Source organism: Diaphorina citri, unplaced genomic scaffold (assembly GCF_000475195.1).
Source record: "Diaphorina citri unplaced genomic scaffold, Diaci psyllid genome assembly version 1.1 scaffold862, whole genome shotgun sequence".
Classification (NCBI taxonomy): domain Eukaryota; kingdom Metazoa; phylum Arthropoda; class Insecta; order Hemiptera; family Psyllidae; genus Diaphorina; species Diaphorina citri.
Window position 1 is genome coordinate 13865 of NW_007378294.1, and position 18637 is coordinate 32501.

At 37.9% G+C, this 18637-nt stretch overlaps 2 protein-coding genes and 1 long non-coding RNA gene across 3 annotated transcripts in view; all 3 read right to left on the minus strand.

The window, feature by feature from the left end:
- Nucleotides 1-273: 273 nt before the first annotated feature.
- On the minus strand, nt 274-1366 carry LOC103512598. Its single transcript, XR_541542.3, has 2 exons — nt 801-1366; nt 274-469 (listed from the first exon to the last, which is right to left on the minus strand). It is a non-coding gene; the product is annotated as an uncharacterized LOC103512598 (long non-coding RNA).
- A 2410-nt stretch (nt 1367-3776) lies between these two features.
- Nucleotides 3777-18637, minus strand: part of LOC103512601 (kinase D-interacting substrate of 220 kDa B) — a 53120-nt gene continuing 38259 nt past the window's right edge. The window contains exons 18-32 of the mRNA XM_026826029.1: nt 18069-18263; nt 17287-17549; nt 16580-16675; nt 16232-16295; nt 15775-15914; nt 15116-15263; nt 12462-12627; nt 12369-12393; nt 11443-11634; nt 10561-10734; nt 9993-10139; nt 9487-9572; nt 8730-8820; nt 6826-7025; nt 3777-4024 (exon numbers count right to left, since the gene is read on the minus strand). Of these exons, the coding sequence (XP_026681830.1) occupies nt 3895-4024; nt 6826-7025; nt 8730-8820; nt 9487-9572; nt 9993-10139; nt 10561-10734; nt 11443-11634; nt 12369-12393; nt 12462-12627; nt 15116-15263; nt 15775-15914; nt 16232-16295; nt 16580-16675; nt 17287-17549; nt 18069-18263 (2117 nt within the window). The 3' untranslated portion in view covers nt 3777-3894. The remainder of the gene's footprint in view (nt 4025-6825; nt 7026-8729; nt 8821-9486; nt 9573-9992; nt 10140-10560; nt 10735-11442; nt 11635-12368; nt 12394-12461; nt 12628-15115; nt 15264-15774; nt 15915-16231; nt 16296-16579; nt 16676-17286; nt 17550-18068; nt 18264-18637) is intronic.
- Nucleotides 8294-10025, minus strand: LOC113468816. Its single transcript, XM_026826036.1, has 3 exons — nt 9703-10025; nt 9487-9573; nt 8294-8820 (listed from the first exon to the last, which is right to left on the minus strand). The coding sequence occupies exons 1-3, from the start codon at nt 9793-9795 to the stop codon at nt 8734-8736; spliced, it is 267 nt and encodes an 88-aa protein (XP_026681837.1). The 5' UTR covers nt 9796-10025; the 3' UTR covers nt 8294-8733.

Sequence of the window (18637 nt, forward strand, 5' to 3'; positions counted from 1 at the left end):
GATACCTATACCTATCTTCACGTATTTAAAAAGAAGAAAAATTAAATTGATTTATTTCCTATCTTATTATTTTTTTCTTTTGCTTCAAATTATTTCTTATAAGAAAAATGCGATTTTAATTTAGCAAAAATTACTTGATAGCTTTAGCTTACTCTTCTTATTAAATGGAAGTAGATTAAACTAACTTCTAGGTCAAACAATAACAAAATTCGCTAACCCCCGATTACTGCCTACTGTCTGTCTTTACATGTAAGGATTAAAACAGAGTGGAGCGGAGAGCATAAAGCATAGAGCTTTTTGCTTTTGGGGAGCATAAAGCATAGAGCTTTTTGCTTTTGGGGAGCATAAAGCATAGAGCCTTTTGCTTTTGGAGAGCATAAAGGATAGAGCTTTTTGCTTTTGGGGAGCATAAAGCATAGAGCTTTTTGCTCTCAGTTCTCTGCAGTTTGAAGTCGTCGTTTCCCCATACCTAACTCGGAGCATAAAGGGATTAAAACAGAGTGGAGCGGAGAGCATAAAGCATAGAGCTTTTTGCTTTTGGGGAGCATAAAGCATAGAGCTTTTTCCTTTTGGAGAGCATAAAGCATAGAGCTTTTTCCTTTTGGAGAGCATAAAGCATAGAGCTTTTTGCTTTTGGGGAGCATAAAGCATAGAGCTTTTTGCTTTTGGAGAGCATAAAGCATAGAGCTTTTTGCTTTTGGAGAGCATAAAGCATAGAGCTGTTTTGCTTTTGGAGAGCATAAAGCATAGAGCTTTTTGCTCTCAGTTCTCTGCAGTTTGAAGTCGTCGTTTCCCCATACCTAACTCGATGCTGTATGCGCTTTGCTCTCCGTTCCATTCGTTTTGAGCCCAAGACAGTATAAGTTCCCTCCCTTACTAATACTTCTCAAGCCGTATTTTATTGTGTGACCTTTTTTTTTAGTCATCATACGAAATTTCTCTTTGGACTAGTTTGGACGTAATGGCGCCACCCCACCCGTTTCCAGTCCAAAGACAAATTTCGTATGATGACTAAAAAAAGTCACATAATAAAATACGGCTTCACATAGCGATACACGTCATGGGTTGTTCATGAGCTGTTTTGTAGACACAGAAAGACATTTACCCGCATCCATAGCACCAAATTGACTCCTTTTCTTTTTTCCCCCCAGGCCCCGTATTCAGGCCTAGGCGCGTTTCACCCTTAGCTGTAGCACCAAATTGACTCCTTTCTCTTTTTCCCCCCAGGCCCCGTATTCAGGCCTAGGCGTGTACAGAAAGACTACTCATCATTCTTCGCCCAACACAGCCTCACGAACAACTACCCAGGCTATAGAGTGCCCCCCGGTACACAGCACTATATTGAAGAGGGCACCTCCAACTTGTGATACCGCGCTACCTGAAACCATCACTTCAGGGGGAACACTTTATACCTGATCTTTCTCATATTTTTACGTATCAATTACCATTATTATAACTTATGCTAAGTGTTAATTTTTTTTTACGTATGCTACCCTATTTTTGCTATTTTTTTATGCTTTGAAAAATTACGATTTTTTCGGCCTTGCTCGCTTTAGCTGGATTTTATTTAGCGAACCAGAGCTACCTGTTGACTGTTTGAGTTTAGAGTTTATGTTTAGCACCGGCCTAAACCGAATGAGAGGGTTCGTTTTAAAACCAGCTTCGGTTTAAACTGAATAAATAATGTTATAAAACACAGCTCTGGTTTAAACTAAACAATCTGTTTTCATAGGGAACCAGGTTACTCTGGTTAGGCTAAATAAAAATCACATTTTAATTCCAAGTTAGGGAACAAAGTTGATAAGTTCCCACAGGAACCAAGTTAGGTAGAAACAGAAAACCAAGTAAGTATTTCACCTTAAACAGGCAATATTATCTACTTACCAGAAACATTTGTGTCCCAACAGTTGTGCAATTGTTTCAAAATAGTTTCAAATCTTGTACAACTTTCAGAATAAAATCTATTACATACCTACTAGAAGTCAAGAAAAATGTTTCAGAAATAAGTCTGGAGAGGAAAAAAATTCTTTGATTGTTGCAAAAACGTTTGGGTTATTAGAAAACAATGTTTCTGATGGCTGCTAAGGCTCAATATTTATTAGTACCCAATTGACAACAATACCAATGATTGCAACATACATTATTTGCAGAATAGATAGATCATGCAAGACTGCAGATAAACAGATAAACACAGCACAAGAATATTAAGAGTAGGTATTGAACTTTCTTTTGAAAAATGCACCTACAATCTCATGCACCAAATGCACCTACAAGGGTCCAGCTTTCCAATTGACACTAGTCTGGATTATATTACTACTATGGTTGTTAAATTGAGGGCTTTTGCTGAAACATTGTCCATGTCCCCCAATCCAATTTGACACTTTTTATTAGACTGTGTAATTTCGTCTGGATTATATTACTACTATGGTTGTTAAATTGAGGGCTTTTGCTGAAACATTGTCCATGTCCCCCAATCCAATTTGACACTTTAGTTTAGACTGTGTAATTTCAGTAGTCAATTAATCGCCCCTGTCTTTTTTATTTATTTTTTTTTTTAACTCAGATAAAATCTGGTCCTGAGGTTTGGGTTCGATTTCTTGCACAGATATTAAAACTAGTTATATTAGGGTTCGCTTTAAATGACAAAAAGGGGATAAAAATTACAATTTTGAAAACTGAAAACGAAAATAGAGGGGAAAAATTAAACAGAACCATCTGTTTCGAATAGCACGTCATGGTAAAATATGAATAATTTTTATTGGGAGTAGGTATACTGTAAAAACGATACTACCTAAAAAAACTTACAATAAAAAAAAAAGAGACAAAATAAATACTGAATCTCACTAATACTATACGATAAAATAGAGTATATACGTATAAGTAGTTTTTCAAACCTCTGCAGCCTAGTTAGCTTGGTTGATTGCGCGTTTGCCTTGTAAGCGCTAGGCCGCGGATTTGATTCCCGCCCGGGACGGATTTTATACTGAAAGGATAAGGTTCGTTCTCGGAACGGCTGGCTTTCTTCTATCCTATGTTCCTTCTCTCTTCGATTTCGGGACGATAAGACCTTAGCAGTTACAGTTCCCTCTATCAAACCTCTAACAAGACAATCTATCAAACCAACTTTGGTTTGATTTCACAATACCCATTAAATCACTAACAATGGAAAAACATACGGACAAGCTTAGAAACCTATAGGATAAATACATTTAAAAAAAAAAACTATTAAAAATAGGAAAAATAAAATACTCAATATCACATAGCCTAATGCAGTAACCAGGATTTACCAGGTTTTGAAAAATAAATAAATAATAGGGCTTATAATGGGAGTTAGGTGCCTCTGAGCCCAGCGGAGAAAGTAATGTTTTTGAATCTATTTTTTTTTCTTTTTTTTTATGAGCGTTTTACCGCCATTTTTATTTCGTTGCAATGAAACAACTGCTACATTAGACGTGTCGTAGCATGCCCATCCCGTAGTATTCCTCTCATCAGATGGGCGAGGAGAGACACAATATTTTCCATTTAGGTGCTGGGTCAACACGAGAACACCAGAAAGTAACCCGTTGAAATATTAGCAATCGAAAAACGAGTACAAATTTTTGTCGATGGTGGGATTCGAGCCCGGGACCTTCTATTTTCAGCACAATTAAAATCCTCTTAATTCACAGCTGATAGCGTATAACTTATGCAGCTTATGCTTAAACTTAGGAGAGACAATACTTTCCATTTAGGTGCTGGGTCAACACGAGAACACCAGAAAGTAACCCGTTGAAATATTTGCAATCGAAAAACGATTAAAATTTTTTGTCGATGGTGGGATTCGAGCCCGGGACCTTCTATTTTTAGCACAATTAAAATCCTCTTAATTCACAGCTGATAGCGTATAACTAATGCTTAAACTCGAGTCTCAGGTTGCTCCCAGTCTAAGGATTTCAAACTAATCATGGACTCATGATGCGAGTATCTTCTTAGACGTTCCGAATGATTGCTTCTGGTCTCTTCTAGATCGAAACTGTTGCCGCCCCTGATAAATAAAGGCAATAGACGTTTAAATTAGGAACACTAAATTTATTATTTTGATTAAGCCGACCCTGATGGAAAGAGAAATAAAAATAGAAATTTTAACGAGAACCAAGAAAGCGCCTGTTTTGTGTAAGCTTTAATGGTATAAATAGGGTCATCGGCTCGGCTATTTCAGCCCCATGTCACTGCGACCTTTTGTGACGTTCCTTTATTTGTCTAAAAGAGATCTAGACTTTTAAATCGCTAATTCGCGCGTTTGATTCCCACCCGGGGCGAACCTTATTCTAAACAGACAAGGTTCCTTCTCGGAACGGATTTGGCTTTCTCCTATGCTGTCCTCTCTTTTCGATTTTGGGATGGGAGGACACAACCGCCGTTCTTAAAGTTCCCTCTATTAAAACCTACAAAAAGTACTTAGCCAGCCTAGTTAGGTTGGTTGGTAGTGCGTCTGCCTTGTAAGCGCTAGGCTGCGGGTTCGATTCCCGCCCGGGGTGGATTTTAGTAAAAGTTAGGCATAAATAAAGCATGTGGAAACAGACCTTTGCTTTAACTCGTTTTATTTCCTCTGATTCGCAGGAAGACAACAACAATACACCATCTCCTCAGAGGCACTTGTCCAAACCAAGCACCCCCACTAGGGCGTTCACTCCCCCTCCCACGACTATCACTTTGAGACCTGAGCCTCCCATTTCTCAGCTTCCACCGCCTGTGTTTGTATCTCAGCCAGCCACCGCTACCATGCAAGGAGGTAAGATAAAACAAGCTGGGCCCGTCCCTCCGGGAATTTTTCAGCCCGTAGTTAATTCGATCGTGGTAGTTAATTCCGTAGTTAATTCGATCAGTACCTATGTACCTACCTAATTTGTTTAATAATATTCAGTTTATTATTATTATTGATTTGATTTCACTTTAATCTTTCATATTTACTCCTATCCTGTCTTCCTTCTCTCTTCGATTTCGGGACGATAAGACCCTAGCAGTTACAGTTCCCTCTATCAAACCTCTTTTAAAAAAAGTACTTAGGTTTTTGTTTCCCCATTCATATTTTAAAAATTTCTCACACTATCAGTGTTCCTTCCGTATTCATTCAGGTTCTTTATCTACTCATTCAGGTTCTTTCTTTACTCATTCAGGTTTTTTCTCTACTCATTTGGGTTCTTTCCCTATTCGTTCAGGTTCCTTCCCTATTCATCTTTCCCTATTCATTCAGGTTCTTTCCCTATTCATTCAGGTTCTTTCCCTATTCATTCAGGTTCTTTCTCTACTCATTCAGGTTCTTTCCCTATTCATTCAGGTTCTTTCTCTACTCATTCAGGTTCTTTTCCTATTCATTCAGGTTCTTTCCCTATTCATTCAGGTTCTTTCCCTACTCATTCAGGTTCTTTCCCTATTCATTCAGGTTCTTTCTCTACTCATTCAGGTTCTTTTCCTACTCATTCAGGTTCTTTCTCGACTCATTCAGGTTCTTTCAATTGAAAAAAATCCTCCTTCCCAGGGTGGTTAGGTTGTTTACCTCCCGCCTCTGTGGCCGAGTGGTCAAGAGCACTAAGCAAAAAAATAAATAATAACAATAATAATAAAAAAAAACACAATTAAAACTTGAAAAAATTAATAAAACTAAAATAAATAATGTAGGTAGATTATGGAAAATAAAAACAATAATAATTAACTCCTGTTAAAACTCACTAGTGAAAAAATAATCCCTATCGCTTGGAAGGTAAATGCCTATCTCATGGACACGAAAAGTACCCTTTTGCTGGTCCTCACGAGACTGAGGCACTGAGTGCCCTCCGATTTAACCAGCGGAAAACGACCAGTTACCCGTTCACGAATAAATAACGCTCAACGTTGCTTAACATAAGTGTTGTATGTTAGCATCTATAGGAAACTGTTAAACCACTGTCTTCTACTCAACTATTGTGAAATAAAAATATTTCGATAGTAAAAAGATATATTGATATATGTAATATTGTGATTTACGGATGTTAAAAAACAGGCTTTTTTTAATTGCCTATTATTAAAGCGTCTAAAATCCAGGTTTTTAATTCAAGCAGGGAACTAAGGAAGTTTCTAGGGCCAGAAAACAATTAAAAAATTCCTTTCCGTTCTTAGAAGGATTTAATTTGTCACCTTTAACAGACGATTTTGGAATGTAATTTTAAAGCGTTAAAAAATTAAACTGAATGACTTCATATCAAGGCGAAATTTTCAACTCAATTTAAAGGATTTCGCTGGGGTAAATCTTTGTTAAACCCAATAAAGTATTTCAACAAAGGTACGTCTTGGTGTTAGGGTGGCCGGAAACACAAAATGGTCTTGTCCAAACAAAACGAAATTTACTTAACACTGATGTACACTAAAACGGGGTCGATTCGGTTTAAACGTTTCGTTGGAGAAAATTCGGTGGCATTTAAAACAGAAGATAATCTACAGATCCTGTGGTAAAAAAAACATAGGAAAACACTCAAATTATTATACATAAATTGATTATTCGTTATTATTACAGTTAAAATAGCATAATTGACTCAAATTTTAAATACAAAATCCTCCTTCCCAGGGTGGTTAGGTTGTTTACCTCCCGCCTCTGTGGCCGAGTGGTCAAGAGCACTGACTCTCAACCTGGAGGTGTTGGCGTCGAATCCCGGCCAGGGCGGACATTTTCTAACCAGATTTTGCCGTTCATATATAGGTATGGATGTGAAAGAATGTGCCTTGAAGTATTGCGAAAGCGGTGCCGAGGTACAATCTTTTTTTTAAATTAAATTTCTAAAAAAAACCTCCTAGTGCGGTTAGGCTGTTTACCTGAACTTGTTGGATCCACTCTCACTGAGCGGGGAAGACAGGTCACTCACGAGCGGCGTACTCTCATCATCCGAATCATCCTGCGTTGTCATCTGATTATTCCTGTTAATATTCTCCAGGGATATGTTACAATGACGGGGTCGATTCGGTTTAAACGTTTCGTTGGAGAAAATTCGGTGGCATTTAAAACAGAAGATAATCTACAGATCCTGTGGTAAAAAACATAGGAAAACACTCAAATTATTATACATAAATTGATTATTCGTTATTATTACAGATAACATAGCATAATTGACTGAAATTTTAAATATTTCGCTGGGGTAAATCTTTGTTAAACCCAATAAAGTATTTCAACAAAGGTACGTCTTGGTGTTAGGGTGGCCGGAAACACAAAATGGTATTGTCCAAACAAAACGAAATTTACTTAACACTGATGTACACTAAAACGGGGTCGATTCGGTATAAACGTTTCGTTGGAGAAAATTCGGTGGCATTTAAAACAGAAGATAATCTACAGATCCTGTGGTAAAAAAAACATAGGAAAACACTCAAATTATTATACATAAATTGATTATTCGTTATTATTACAGTTAAAATAGCATAATTGACTCAAATTTTAAATACCTAAATATAGAACTCGTTTCGTAACAAAGGAGCTGTGGTAAAAAACATAGGAAAACACTCAAATTATTATACATAAATTGATTATTCGTTATTATTACAGTTAAAATAGCATAATTGACTAAAATTTTAAATACCTAAATATAAAACTCGTTTCGTAACAAAGGAACTATGAACAATATTGAACAATAAACATTTAGGAAGACTAAATTTGGTGAATTGAAAGACAAGTCCAAAACCAAAGTGGTATAGCTGTGACCCTTTATTTGGTAATATAATACTCTGTCCCATTCCAAACTTCTTCTGGACTTTCAACGTAGCAATGAGTGTCCATGATAAAGTAAGTCTAATTGTGAAGTTAATTCAGCCTTATAAGGCCGATTTGGTCAGCCCAGAGAAATGGCAATGTATCTTCAAACCCGTTAGCCAAAACAGCAAAGGTTTAATTAGAAACTTCTGGGATTGACATTGGAACTTTTCCGGCAAAGAGTTTTGCTTCGTCCAGGTTCGAAACCTGGACTTTCTATTGCAGCATCAATGCACCACTTTGGGGCGGGGATGGGACAGAGTATTATATTACCAATTAAAGGGTCACAGCTATACCATTCGCTGGGGTAAATCTTTGTTAAACCCAATAAAGTATTTCAACAAAGGTACGTCTTGGTGTTAGGGTGGCCGGAAACACAAAATGGTCTTGTCCAAACAAAACGAAATTTACTTAACACTGATGTACACTAAAACGGGGTCGATTCGGTTTAAACGTTTCGTTGGAGAAAATTCGGTGGCATTTAAAACAGAAGATAATCTACAGATCCTGTGGTAAAAAAAACATAGGAAAACACTCAAATTATTATACATAAATTGATTATTCGTTATTATTACAGTTAAAATAGCATAATTGACTAAAATTTTAAATACCTAAATATAAAACTCGTTTCGTAACAAAGGAACTATGAACAATATTGAACATTTAGGAAGACTAAATTTGGTGAATTGAAAGACAAGTCCAAAACCAAAGTGGTATAGCTGTGACCCTTTATTTGGTAATATAATACTCTGTCCCATCCCCGCCCCAAAGTGGTGCATTGATGCTGCAATAGAAAGTCCAGGTTTCGAACCTGGACGAAGCAAAACTCTTTGCCGGAAAAGTTCCAATATCAATCCCAGAAGTTTCTAATTAAACCTTTGCTGATTTGGCTAACGGGTTTGAAGATACGTTGCCATTTCTCTGGGCTGATCAACTCGGCCTTATAAGGCTGAATTAACTTCACAATTAGACTTACTTTATCATGGACACTCATTGCTACGTTGAAAATCCAGAAGAATATTCGTACTGGGAGGTAACGCCATTGGAACGTTGGAGGCGACGGCCACCTGAAAGAATCAATATTCAACGATTCAATATTTAAAAAAAGAGAAAAAAAGAGAAAAAAAAGAGAAAGAGAAAGAGAGAGAGAGAGATTCGATGGGTTAGGTATGTAGGTAAGTCTCTGGATTCCATGTATTTGAAAATCCCATTCAATGGACTTGGAGGTTCGTTCACGGAACGGCTTTTCTCCTATCCTGTAGCTTTTGGGACCATAAGACCTCAGTAGTTACGGTTTCCTCTATCAAACCTCTTAAGAAAAAGAGCTGGATTCCATGTATTTGAAAATCCCATTCAATGGACTTGGAGGTTCGTTCACGGAACGGCTTTTCTCCTATCCTGTAGCTTTTGGGAGCGTAGTTACGGTTTCCTCTATCAAACCTCTTAAGGAAAAAAGTAAGAAAAATAAAATAATAATAATAATGATAAATTCAATCTGATTTTAATTATTATGGCACACATCACTGTTTAAGTGTTTACGGATAGAAAAAGAGTAAGAAAAAATAAAATAATAATAATGATAATTTCAATCTGATTCTAATTATTATGGCACACAGCACTGTTTAAGTGTTTACGGATAAACCTCGAGGGTGTAAAAAACAAGAAAGCGCGCCTGCCTTGTAAGCTCTAGGTCACGGGTTCGATTACCGCCCGGGGCGTAAAAATCAACATACCGGTTGTCCACTGGGGGGTTTATGTTCGGGGGCGGCAGGGGGCATGGGGTTGAATTTGACCCTAGCATTGGCGGCGCTGCTAGTCTCTTTCGTAACAAAGGAACTATGAACAATATTGAACATTTAGGAAGACTAAATTTGGTGAATTGAAAGACAAGTCCAAAACCAAAGTGGTGCATTGATGCTGCAATAGAAAGTCCAGGGTTTGCTAGTCTCATCCGTGGTAGACACACTGGAGGAACAACTCTCATATTCTCGTAATGATACGATCATCATCTTGAACAGCTCCCAGTCCCCAAAGTGGTGCATTGATGCTGCAATAGAAAGTCCAGGTTTCGAACCTGGACGAAGCAAAACTCTTTGCCGGAAAAGTTCCAATATCAATCCCAGAAGTTTCTAATTAAACCTTTGCTGTTTTGGCTAACGGGTTTGAAGATACGTTGCCATTTTTCTGGACTGATCAACTCGGCCTTATAAAGCTGAATTAATTTCACAATTAGACTTACTTTATCATGGACATGGACACTTATTGCTACGTTGAAAGTGCTAGTCTCATCCGTGGTAGACACACTGGAGGAACAACTCTCATATTCTCGTAATGATACGATCATCATCTTGAACAGCTCCCAGTCTCCGAAGTTCATGTTAAGTACCTGCCAGTAACAGAAGAGAAATTGTTTTAGACCGTCAAAATACGTAGAAATATAAACATTATCATAACAAAATATTCAAAATTGGTAAGTTAAGTACCTGCGATAAAATCAAGTTCACGTTATGTTTACTTTTATTATTTTTTTTTTCTCCTTAATTTTTTTTTCTTCAACCAAGAGTGTGTACTTTGTATTAAAAGAAGGCACCAAACTGCCAGTAACAGAAGAGAAATTGTTTTAGACCGTCAAAATACGTAGAAATATAAACATTATCATAACAAAATATTCAAAATTGGTAAAGTTCAAGTTATGTTTACTTTTATTATTTTTTTTTCTCCTTAATTTTTTTTTTCTTCAACCAAGAGTGTGTACTTTGTATTAAAAGAAGGCACCAAGAACTTATTCAATCGACTCACTATATTACCTTCTTAAGTTCATTGAGATCACAGTGAAGTAACACCCGTCCACTGACGTTATTCTGTTGTATGAGCTGCTTGTATTCGGCTACTTGAGATCGCCTCAGTTCGGGGATTTTATCCAGAAGTCCCGACACGCCATCTATCGACAGGATGGATAGCTTGACACTTTGAAGCTCAGGCTGAAACAAGAGAGATCATAAAGATAGGTTGGTTGTTGTTGTAGCAGCTTCAGATGTAGCCGAATGGTGATGGCAGAATAAAGAAAGGATATCTTTTTTCTTCTGCAATACACCGGGGTGATGGTCTGTAGCCCCTCTGTTTAACGTCTCCTAGGCAGACCAGGTTAGGGGCAAGATAGGTTAGTCATATAGCTTGAAATAGGGCGTTTGCAGGAAAGTCAGCCTAGTTACCTTGGAGGGTAGAACGTCTCCCTTGTAAGCGCAAGGTTGCGGGTTCGATTCCCACCCGGGACAAACTTCATCCTAAACAGATAAGGTGTCGGGCTTCCTGCTGAACCGCTCTTCCGATCTCTCTTTGATTTCAGGACGGTAAGCCCTCAGTTATGGTTTTCTTTAACAAACCTATTTTCAAAAAAAAAAAAAAAATATTAATAATAATAATAATAATGATAATAATAATTTAATAATGATAAACAAAAAAAATGTCAACATCAAAATGAATTTTCATAGCAAATAGCTTCCTAGTGACTCAAAAAATACAAACCCGACCCAAAGTTATGACATTGCCGAAAAATGAATAGCCCATCCCTGAAGGGAATTTAGCTTAACAAATGTAGACAAACGAAAATGTAAAAAAACAGGGGTGGAACACTCATCTTTCTTTTTTAATGTCTATGGAACACTCATCTAAAAAAAAGGTCTACTCACAGGTATACTTTGGGACACAGGCAGGGCTGGTCGCAGACTAGTACTTGGGTTAGGGGCGGGGTTGATTTCAGCCTGTATAGCGGCGGGGCCAGGGGTGGACAACCAGGGCTGGGGGCCGGTGGGAGGCCACATGACGGGGGTTTGATACATGAGCGCGGGGGGCGCTGGAATGGGGGCTCGTGATAGAGAGCGCTGGAAAATAGCATGGAAAAAAGGATGGGTACTTAAGGGTTGAGAATTTGCTTAAGTTTTGAATAAGAGTATAAAGATTTTTTTTCTTAATATACAGTTTCTACAATCCATGCAGCAAAGGAAAAGACAATACATAAATAATTTTTGTAATAGGTACAACTGAAAACTTACACATTGTTTATTTCCACAATTCATGAGAGCAAGCTTTCTTAGTACGGCTGTTTGTGCAGTAAATATACAACACAATATTGGGATTTTCTTTTGGATGCCTACTAAACGTTCTAAAAAAAAAAACTTTGTCCGATCTTTGCCCGAAGGTAAAGTGATTATGATGATGGAGCTATTGCTCCTAAAACATATTGGTCTGAGTATACCCACCCCGAAATTTGAACCATTTGAAAATAACAGCAGATTTCGTCATTTTATACCGTAGCGAAGCTTAAACATACCAGCTAGTTAAGACAAGTACTTACTAATTAGCTAATTAGTCTAATTACCAATCTCGAGTCTAGAGTGATAAAAACAATACGAGCTTTTGATACAGTTGATCAAAAAATTACGAACAGCAAAAACCTCTCCGGGTCACTTCTTCAAAGATGTTTTACGTCTCTCACCTGTTTCTTTCACGTGTTTTACTCTCTCACCTGTTTTTCACAGATTTTAATTTCTAATTTTTTTAACACATTAAGATCTAATAGCAGACAATGAAGTCACAAAGACTGTAATACACTGGCACAATATTTGACTTTGACATTGGTTCTTCCGGACAAGGAAAGTAAAGTATTACTTTTACTCATTTTACTTACTATTCCATTACTTTTACTTACTTTTCGAACAGGGCCTGCAGGGTCATATTATCATCGATAATTTCCTCTGTTGTTTCATGATAGAATATCAGATAGGACATTCGGAATGGCCACTGTTCCGTCATGTTAATCCAAGTGGCTAGTCGGTACCAGGAGAAATCCATTTGGAACGCCTTCAGTAGACGACCTGCATGAGAGAACTACCAGTGTAAAAAGATTATTGAAATATGAAAATTGATTGCAAAGGAGGCACTTAGTAATGTTGTGATATCCACAAAAGTTGTGAAAATGCTCTGCTTTACCACAAAGAATTTGTGATTTGACTGATAAATAAAGATTATTACCAGTGGAAGATTTGATAGCTTTGGGCTGCAGAGCACGGAACAGACGGGTAGAAACGTTGCCACAATCTCTCTCCAGGGAATCATACAGGGAACCTATCATTTGTACGATGTAGTTCTCCCCTCCCGCTGAAAACAAACAGAATGTGTTCAAGTGAAATCTGAATGTGCTGCTGGCAATATTTTTTTCATTTATTTGATTATTATTATTATTATGATTATGATGAGGATAATCACTCATTTATTGAGGTATTTCGCATATACATAGGCTCACAAAAACAATATGTATAGGTATTTGTTCCATATTATTATTATTATTATTATTATTTAATGACGTTTGATAGAGGGAACTGTAACTGCTAAGGTCTTATCGTCCCGAAATGGAAGAGCGAAGACAGGATACACACATGGGGTTAATCAACGAAAGAATAGAGATCAAAGATTTGATTCGACGATTTCTCTTGAGCGTTGAAACCAAAAGATGAAATAGATTGAATAAATTCTCTGTCAGATTGACTTTTCCGCGATAACTCTTAAAACAGTTTGTCCGATTTTGCGATGAAAGAAAATTAATTAACACAGGGGGAAAGAAGAAAAAAATATCTATTTTAGGACCCAACGTTGGACTTTTGTTCCCATTTTTGCCCGCCTCACATACCAAAAGAGAAAAAGTACTATACCTGGTACAGTTTCTACAATCCATGCAGCAAAGGAAAAGACAATACATAAATAATTTTTGTAATGGGTACAACCGAAAACTTACACATTGTTTTATTTCCACAATTCATGAGACCAAGCTTTCTTAGTACGGCTGTTTGTGCAGTAAATATACAACACAATATTGGGATTTTTTGGGATGCCTACTAAACGTTCTAAAAAAATAATAAAATACTTTGTCCTATCTTTGCCCGAAGGTAAAGTGATTATGATGATGGAGCTATTGCTCCTAAAATATATTGGTCTGAGTATACCCACACTGATAGCAACTACAGACCCCAAAATTTGAACCATTTGAAAATAACAGCAGATTTCGTCATTTTATACCGTAGCGAAGCTTAAACATACCATCTAGTTAAGACAAGTACTTACTAATTAGCTAATTAGTCTAATTACCAATCTCGAGTCTAGACTGATAAAAACAAAACAAGCTTTTGATACAGTTGATCAAAAAATTACGAACAGCAAAAACCTCTCCGGGTCACTTCTTCAAAGATATAGTATTGTATAGTCACACATGTTTTACTTCTCTCACCTGTTTCTTTCACATGTTTTAATTTCTCATCTGTTTCTTTCACATGTTTTACTCTCTCACATGTTTTATTTCTTTCACCTGTTTCTTTCACATGTTTTATTTCTCTCACATGTTTCTTTCACATGTTTTATTCTCTCACATGTTTTAATTTCTCATCTGTTTCTTACCGTAGCGAAGCTTAAACATACCAGCTAGTTAAGACAAGTACTTACTAATTAGCTAATTAGTCTAATTACCAATCTCGAGTCTAGACTGATAAAAACAATACAAGCTTTCGATACAGTTGATCAAAAAATTACGAACAGCAAAAACCTCTCCGGGTCACTTCTTCAAAGATGTTTTACTTCTCCCACCTGTTTCTTTCACGTGTTTTAAATACTCTCTCACCTGTTTTTCACATGTTTTAATTTCTCACCTGTTTCTTTCACATGTGTTAATTTCTCACCTGTTTGTTTCACATGTTTTACTCTCTCACCTGTTTGTTTCACATGTTTTACTCTTTCACCTGTTTTAATTTCTCACATGTTTTACTCTCTCACCTGTTTCTTTCACATGTTTTACTCTCTCACCTATTTCCATGAGAGAACGTTATTGTACTTAGTCAGCTTCCACGCGAGAGACCCGGGTACGGTTCCCTGCGGGGTCAAAATATTTGCAAAAGATTGATTCCGTGACTGCTTGTTGCGAGGCCCACTCAGCTTCGTGAGAAAAATGAGTAGCTATGTAATATAAATGTGATAGCGACCGGTGCCAGCATGGTAGGTAAACATTGGATGTTAGGTTATTGTGATATTGGGAAAATCCTACAATGCTGCAATGAGCACCAAAAATTGTGACATAATAACACAAATTAATTGCATAATTATTAAGGTGATATACTCGAATATAGGCTTATTCTTTAAATCACCAATATTGATGCCGAATGATGCTAGCATTATTTTTCCCATTTTTTTAACTCTCCCCCACCTCTGCATCATTTCCCCCTGTATTAGATTGCACTCAGCATTTTTCTCAGCGGTTCAGTCCACATCGATCGACGGCCAGTCGACTATGTGTGGACACACCTTAAGAAAGTTACATACCTGTAACGGAGACCACATTCAACAGTCGTCTCATTGTGCGGGGTGTGACGTCACTGAAATAGTCATCCGTCAACAACATCTTGGTGACGTCAGAGGCTCCCACCTTGTTCATATTGGACCCGATACTGGAGGCGATGGACTCGCTCACCTATAACAGCAATATAATAAGACTAGTATAGCTCGCTATACTGTAGTAATAGAAAGTAAAAAAACAAGAAGAGAAAAATTTACAAAATATATACACATCTAACAATAAGAGTTCCTGAAAAGTACTAACTCTACTTAAAATTGTCTGGCTGGGGGACGTTAAACAGGGAGTAGACCAGCCTGAATTTCCCTTGCTAAAGAAATGGCAAAGGTTGAGTGCGAAGCCGCGCCGCCGAGGGTCCATCGCACTCGAAATTTTGTAGCCCAAAACCAGAATGTCGCCCAAAGCCAATCACCGCCAGTTAGGGCTGATTGAGAGGCTGACGAAAAAAGACCGCCCGTCTGTACGCACGCGCGGCAAAAGGCGAAGAAAAGAAGAAGAGGAGGAACTTTACCAAATGAATGAACTATTGGTTAGAAGATTAACTGCTCTCTTGAAAAAGGAACCAAAAATGATTCAACTTGGTGAGATTATTTATGACAACAAAAATAAACATTATTATCTACTGGACTTGACCTTGAGGCTTGCCGAGAGCCCTTTGGTTTCCGACCCCCGAGCCCAGACTGGGGATTCCATACTGCAGAGGCTCGTAGGGTTCTCCATTGCTGTTGAGCTTCACCGAGGTCAGGCCGAAAGCTTCCGAGACGAGGCCTGAAATTGAGATCATGTCTATGTCATAATCCTGCCCGGTGGTATAGCAGGGTTTATACGCTTTTCCCAGAATGAAATTCCATGACTTTTCCAGAAAATTAGGGGGCGCGGAGGTACATAAAAATAGGAAATTTTAACATTAGTATTCAAGTTTCAAATAAAGGAAACACTAGTTCGTTTTTTGGCATTTCATTTCTTTACATGAAATGCTTTTAAAGGAGATATCATCCATTTTTTTTAACAGTATGTGGAGAGGCTATCGGGCAACTTACCGAAGGATGAAGCGTATTATCATGCATACACAGCATTGCTGATACTTTCCCTCTGAGATGAAGATTGAGAGGCGCGATGTGCTACCTTCAGTTCCTCAGACCAGAGTTCCTGGAATAGGAAACAGAAAATGAGAAAAAAAAAAAAAAAAAAAAAAAAAAAAAAATGAATAAGCTGCCAGCCTGTGACTGGTTGATAAACACTGCAATATCAATCATTCCTTTGGAAATATTTTTTATTTATTTATACCTATTTATTAGAGTGGACTTTCTTTCTCATGGTAGATCGACTTTTTTTCTATAACAGTAACAATGGAGTTCTTAGTGGAACCTAGTTGACTGGGATAACAGTACGAGGTTTCAATCTCCACAAGACAAACACGATACGATTCATACCTGCAGATAGAATGGTAGATGTACCAGGTTGCGCAAGTAGTCATAGCCAGAGATGTTGGATTCGGAGAACAAACGTCGGGAGTTCGCATCCACTGCCTGGAAACAAAAAATTATTCAATAAAATATAAATGCAAATAATTATTTAGAAAAGAAACTTGACAAATTGAAATAAAAATTAAAAAGACAATTGAGATTCGACATTAACAAGCTGTTTGCTGAATTTAATGTCTAATCTCAATTGTCTTTTTAATTTTTATTTTAAATAAAACTTGCAAGTTTTGCTTTAAGCTCTAAAATAAATTAAATAATATTGATTTCTTTCCCCATTAACAGTAGTGTCAAGTTCAAATAATGGCTAGTTCGTTTTTGGCATTTCATTTCTTTACATGAAATGTTTTTAAAGGAGATATCATCATTTTTTTTAACAGTATCTCAAGGTGAAACACTCCAGTCTAGTTCGCTTGGTAGCGCGTCTGACTTGTAAGAGCTAGATCAAAGGTTCGATTCCCGACCGGAGCGGATTTTAACCTAAACAGAGAAGGTTCGTTCTCTGAACGGCTGGCTTTATTCTATCCTGTCTTCCTTCTATAGCGACCGGTGCCAGCATGGTAGGTAAACATTGGATGTTAGGTTATTGTGATATTGGGAAAATCCTACAATGCTGCAATGAGCACCTAAAATTGTGGCAACATACCTGTGCTGGACACCCGGGCCTGATCAGTGAAGTAGAACCTGAGTGGTACCAAGTTAGACGAATCGTTTAACAGCAGGGATGGCGGATGACAAAACATCATATACAATATGAGTTGGAGAGAATTCAACTTCTTCTGAAGCGTGAGACAGCAAACGCTAGGCCAATTCCAACCGGGTTTCTTGTCGACCAAGACTAGCAGACTGAGGAAACCGTAAATTACTAGCCCTGTGGCGGCCGTTCCTATTAGACCTGCCTGCACGGACATTAGACTTAGACCTGGGGAACAAGAGACGGTTAGGTGGTAGAGAATGCCTTAGGCATAAATTTCCCCGGTTTTAGCTTTCTTTTACGTAGCTTTCCAAGTTTCCACCCTGCCAAGTCAAAACAGTTTGACAGCGCTGCAAAGAGATATTAAAAAGGGATTTTAATTATGTTAGGCATAAATGCTTGTCACAAATGTCGTTCCCCGCTAATATACTACGCTAAATTTTGTGATTTGACTTGGACTCGAACCCAAAATCCTCCAGATTCAAAGTCCAAGCACTGCACCCCTGAGGTTGGTTACAAAGAGCTATTATACGATTTATACGCCACAGAGAAAGTATTAGCCGTATTCAGGTTTTATTGACACAAGTTCGGCCATGCCTTTTCCACAAGTTTGGCCATGCCTCGGGATGAACTAGCGGGATTCCGGAGCGAAGCGACGGAATTCAGCTAGTAAGAAATAAACCCCTTGTCAGTCTAGTTAGCTTGGAGGGTGGCACAAATGTCACAGGCTAGAGTGCTAGACATTACTTACCGATAACAGTACGACCAGCAGGGCACCAAACCCAAATACGGAAGCTTCTGTGTCGTCCAAAGACTTGTGGGCGGGGGCCAAACTCATCTCTCGCCTATGTATGACAAATATGGAGGCCGCTATCAAGGCACAGGCTAGGCTCAGCTCGAATATGATCACATAGGGAACACAGCACACGCTACGCCATCTCCCTGTGAAGGAATATTTTTTTTTTTTTTTACTTTCTATTACTACAGTATAGCAAGCTATACCAGTAATGAAAGTATTGCAATCGGTCCAAATTTTCAAAATCGGGAAATGGTTGGAAATATCCATTTTCTTTTTCCTCAAGAGATTTGATAGGAGAAAGCCAGCAGTTCCGAGAACGAACATTATCCGGTTAGGAGAAAATCCGCCCCGGGCGGGAATCGAACCCGGGACCTAGAGCTTACAAGACAGACGCGCTACCAACTAAGCTAACTAGGCTGAAAATTTCACTGCCTTGTTGTGATTTCTTTTCCAACCTTTGTAAGGCATATAAATAGAGATTATTAGCAACCTCCGTGACCAAGTGGGTATTACACTA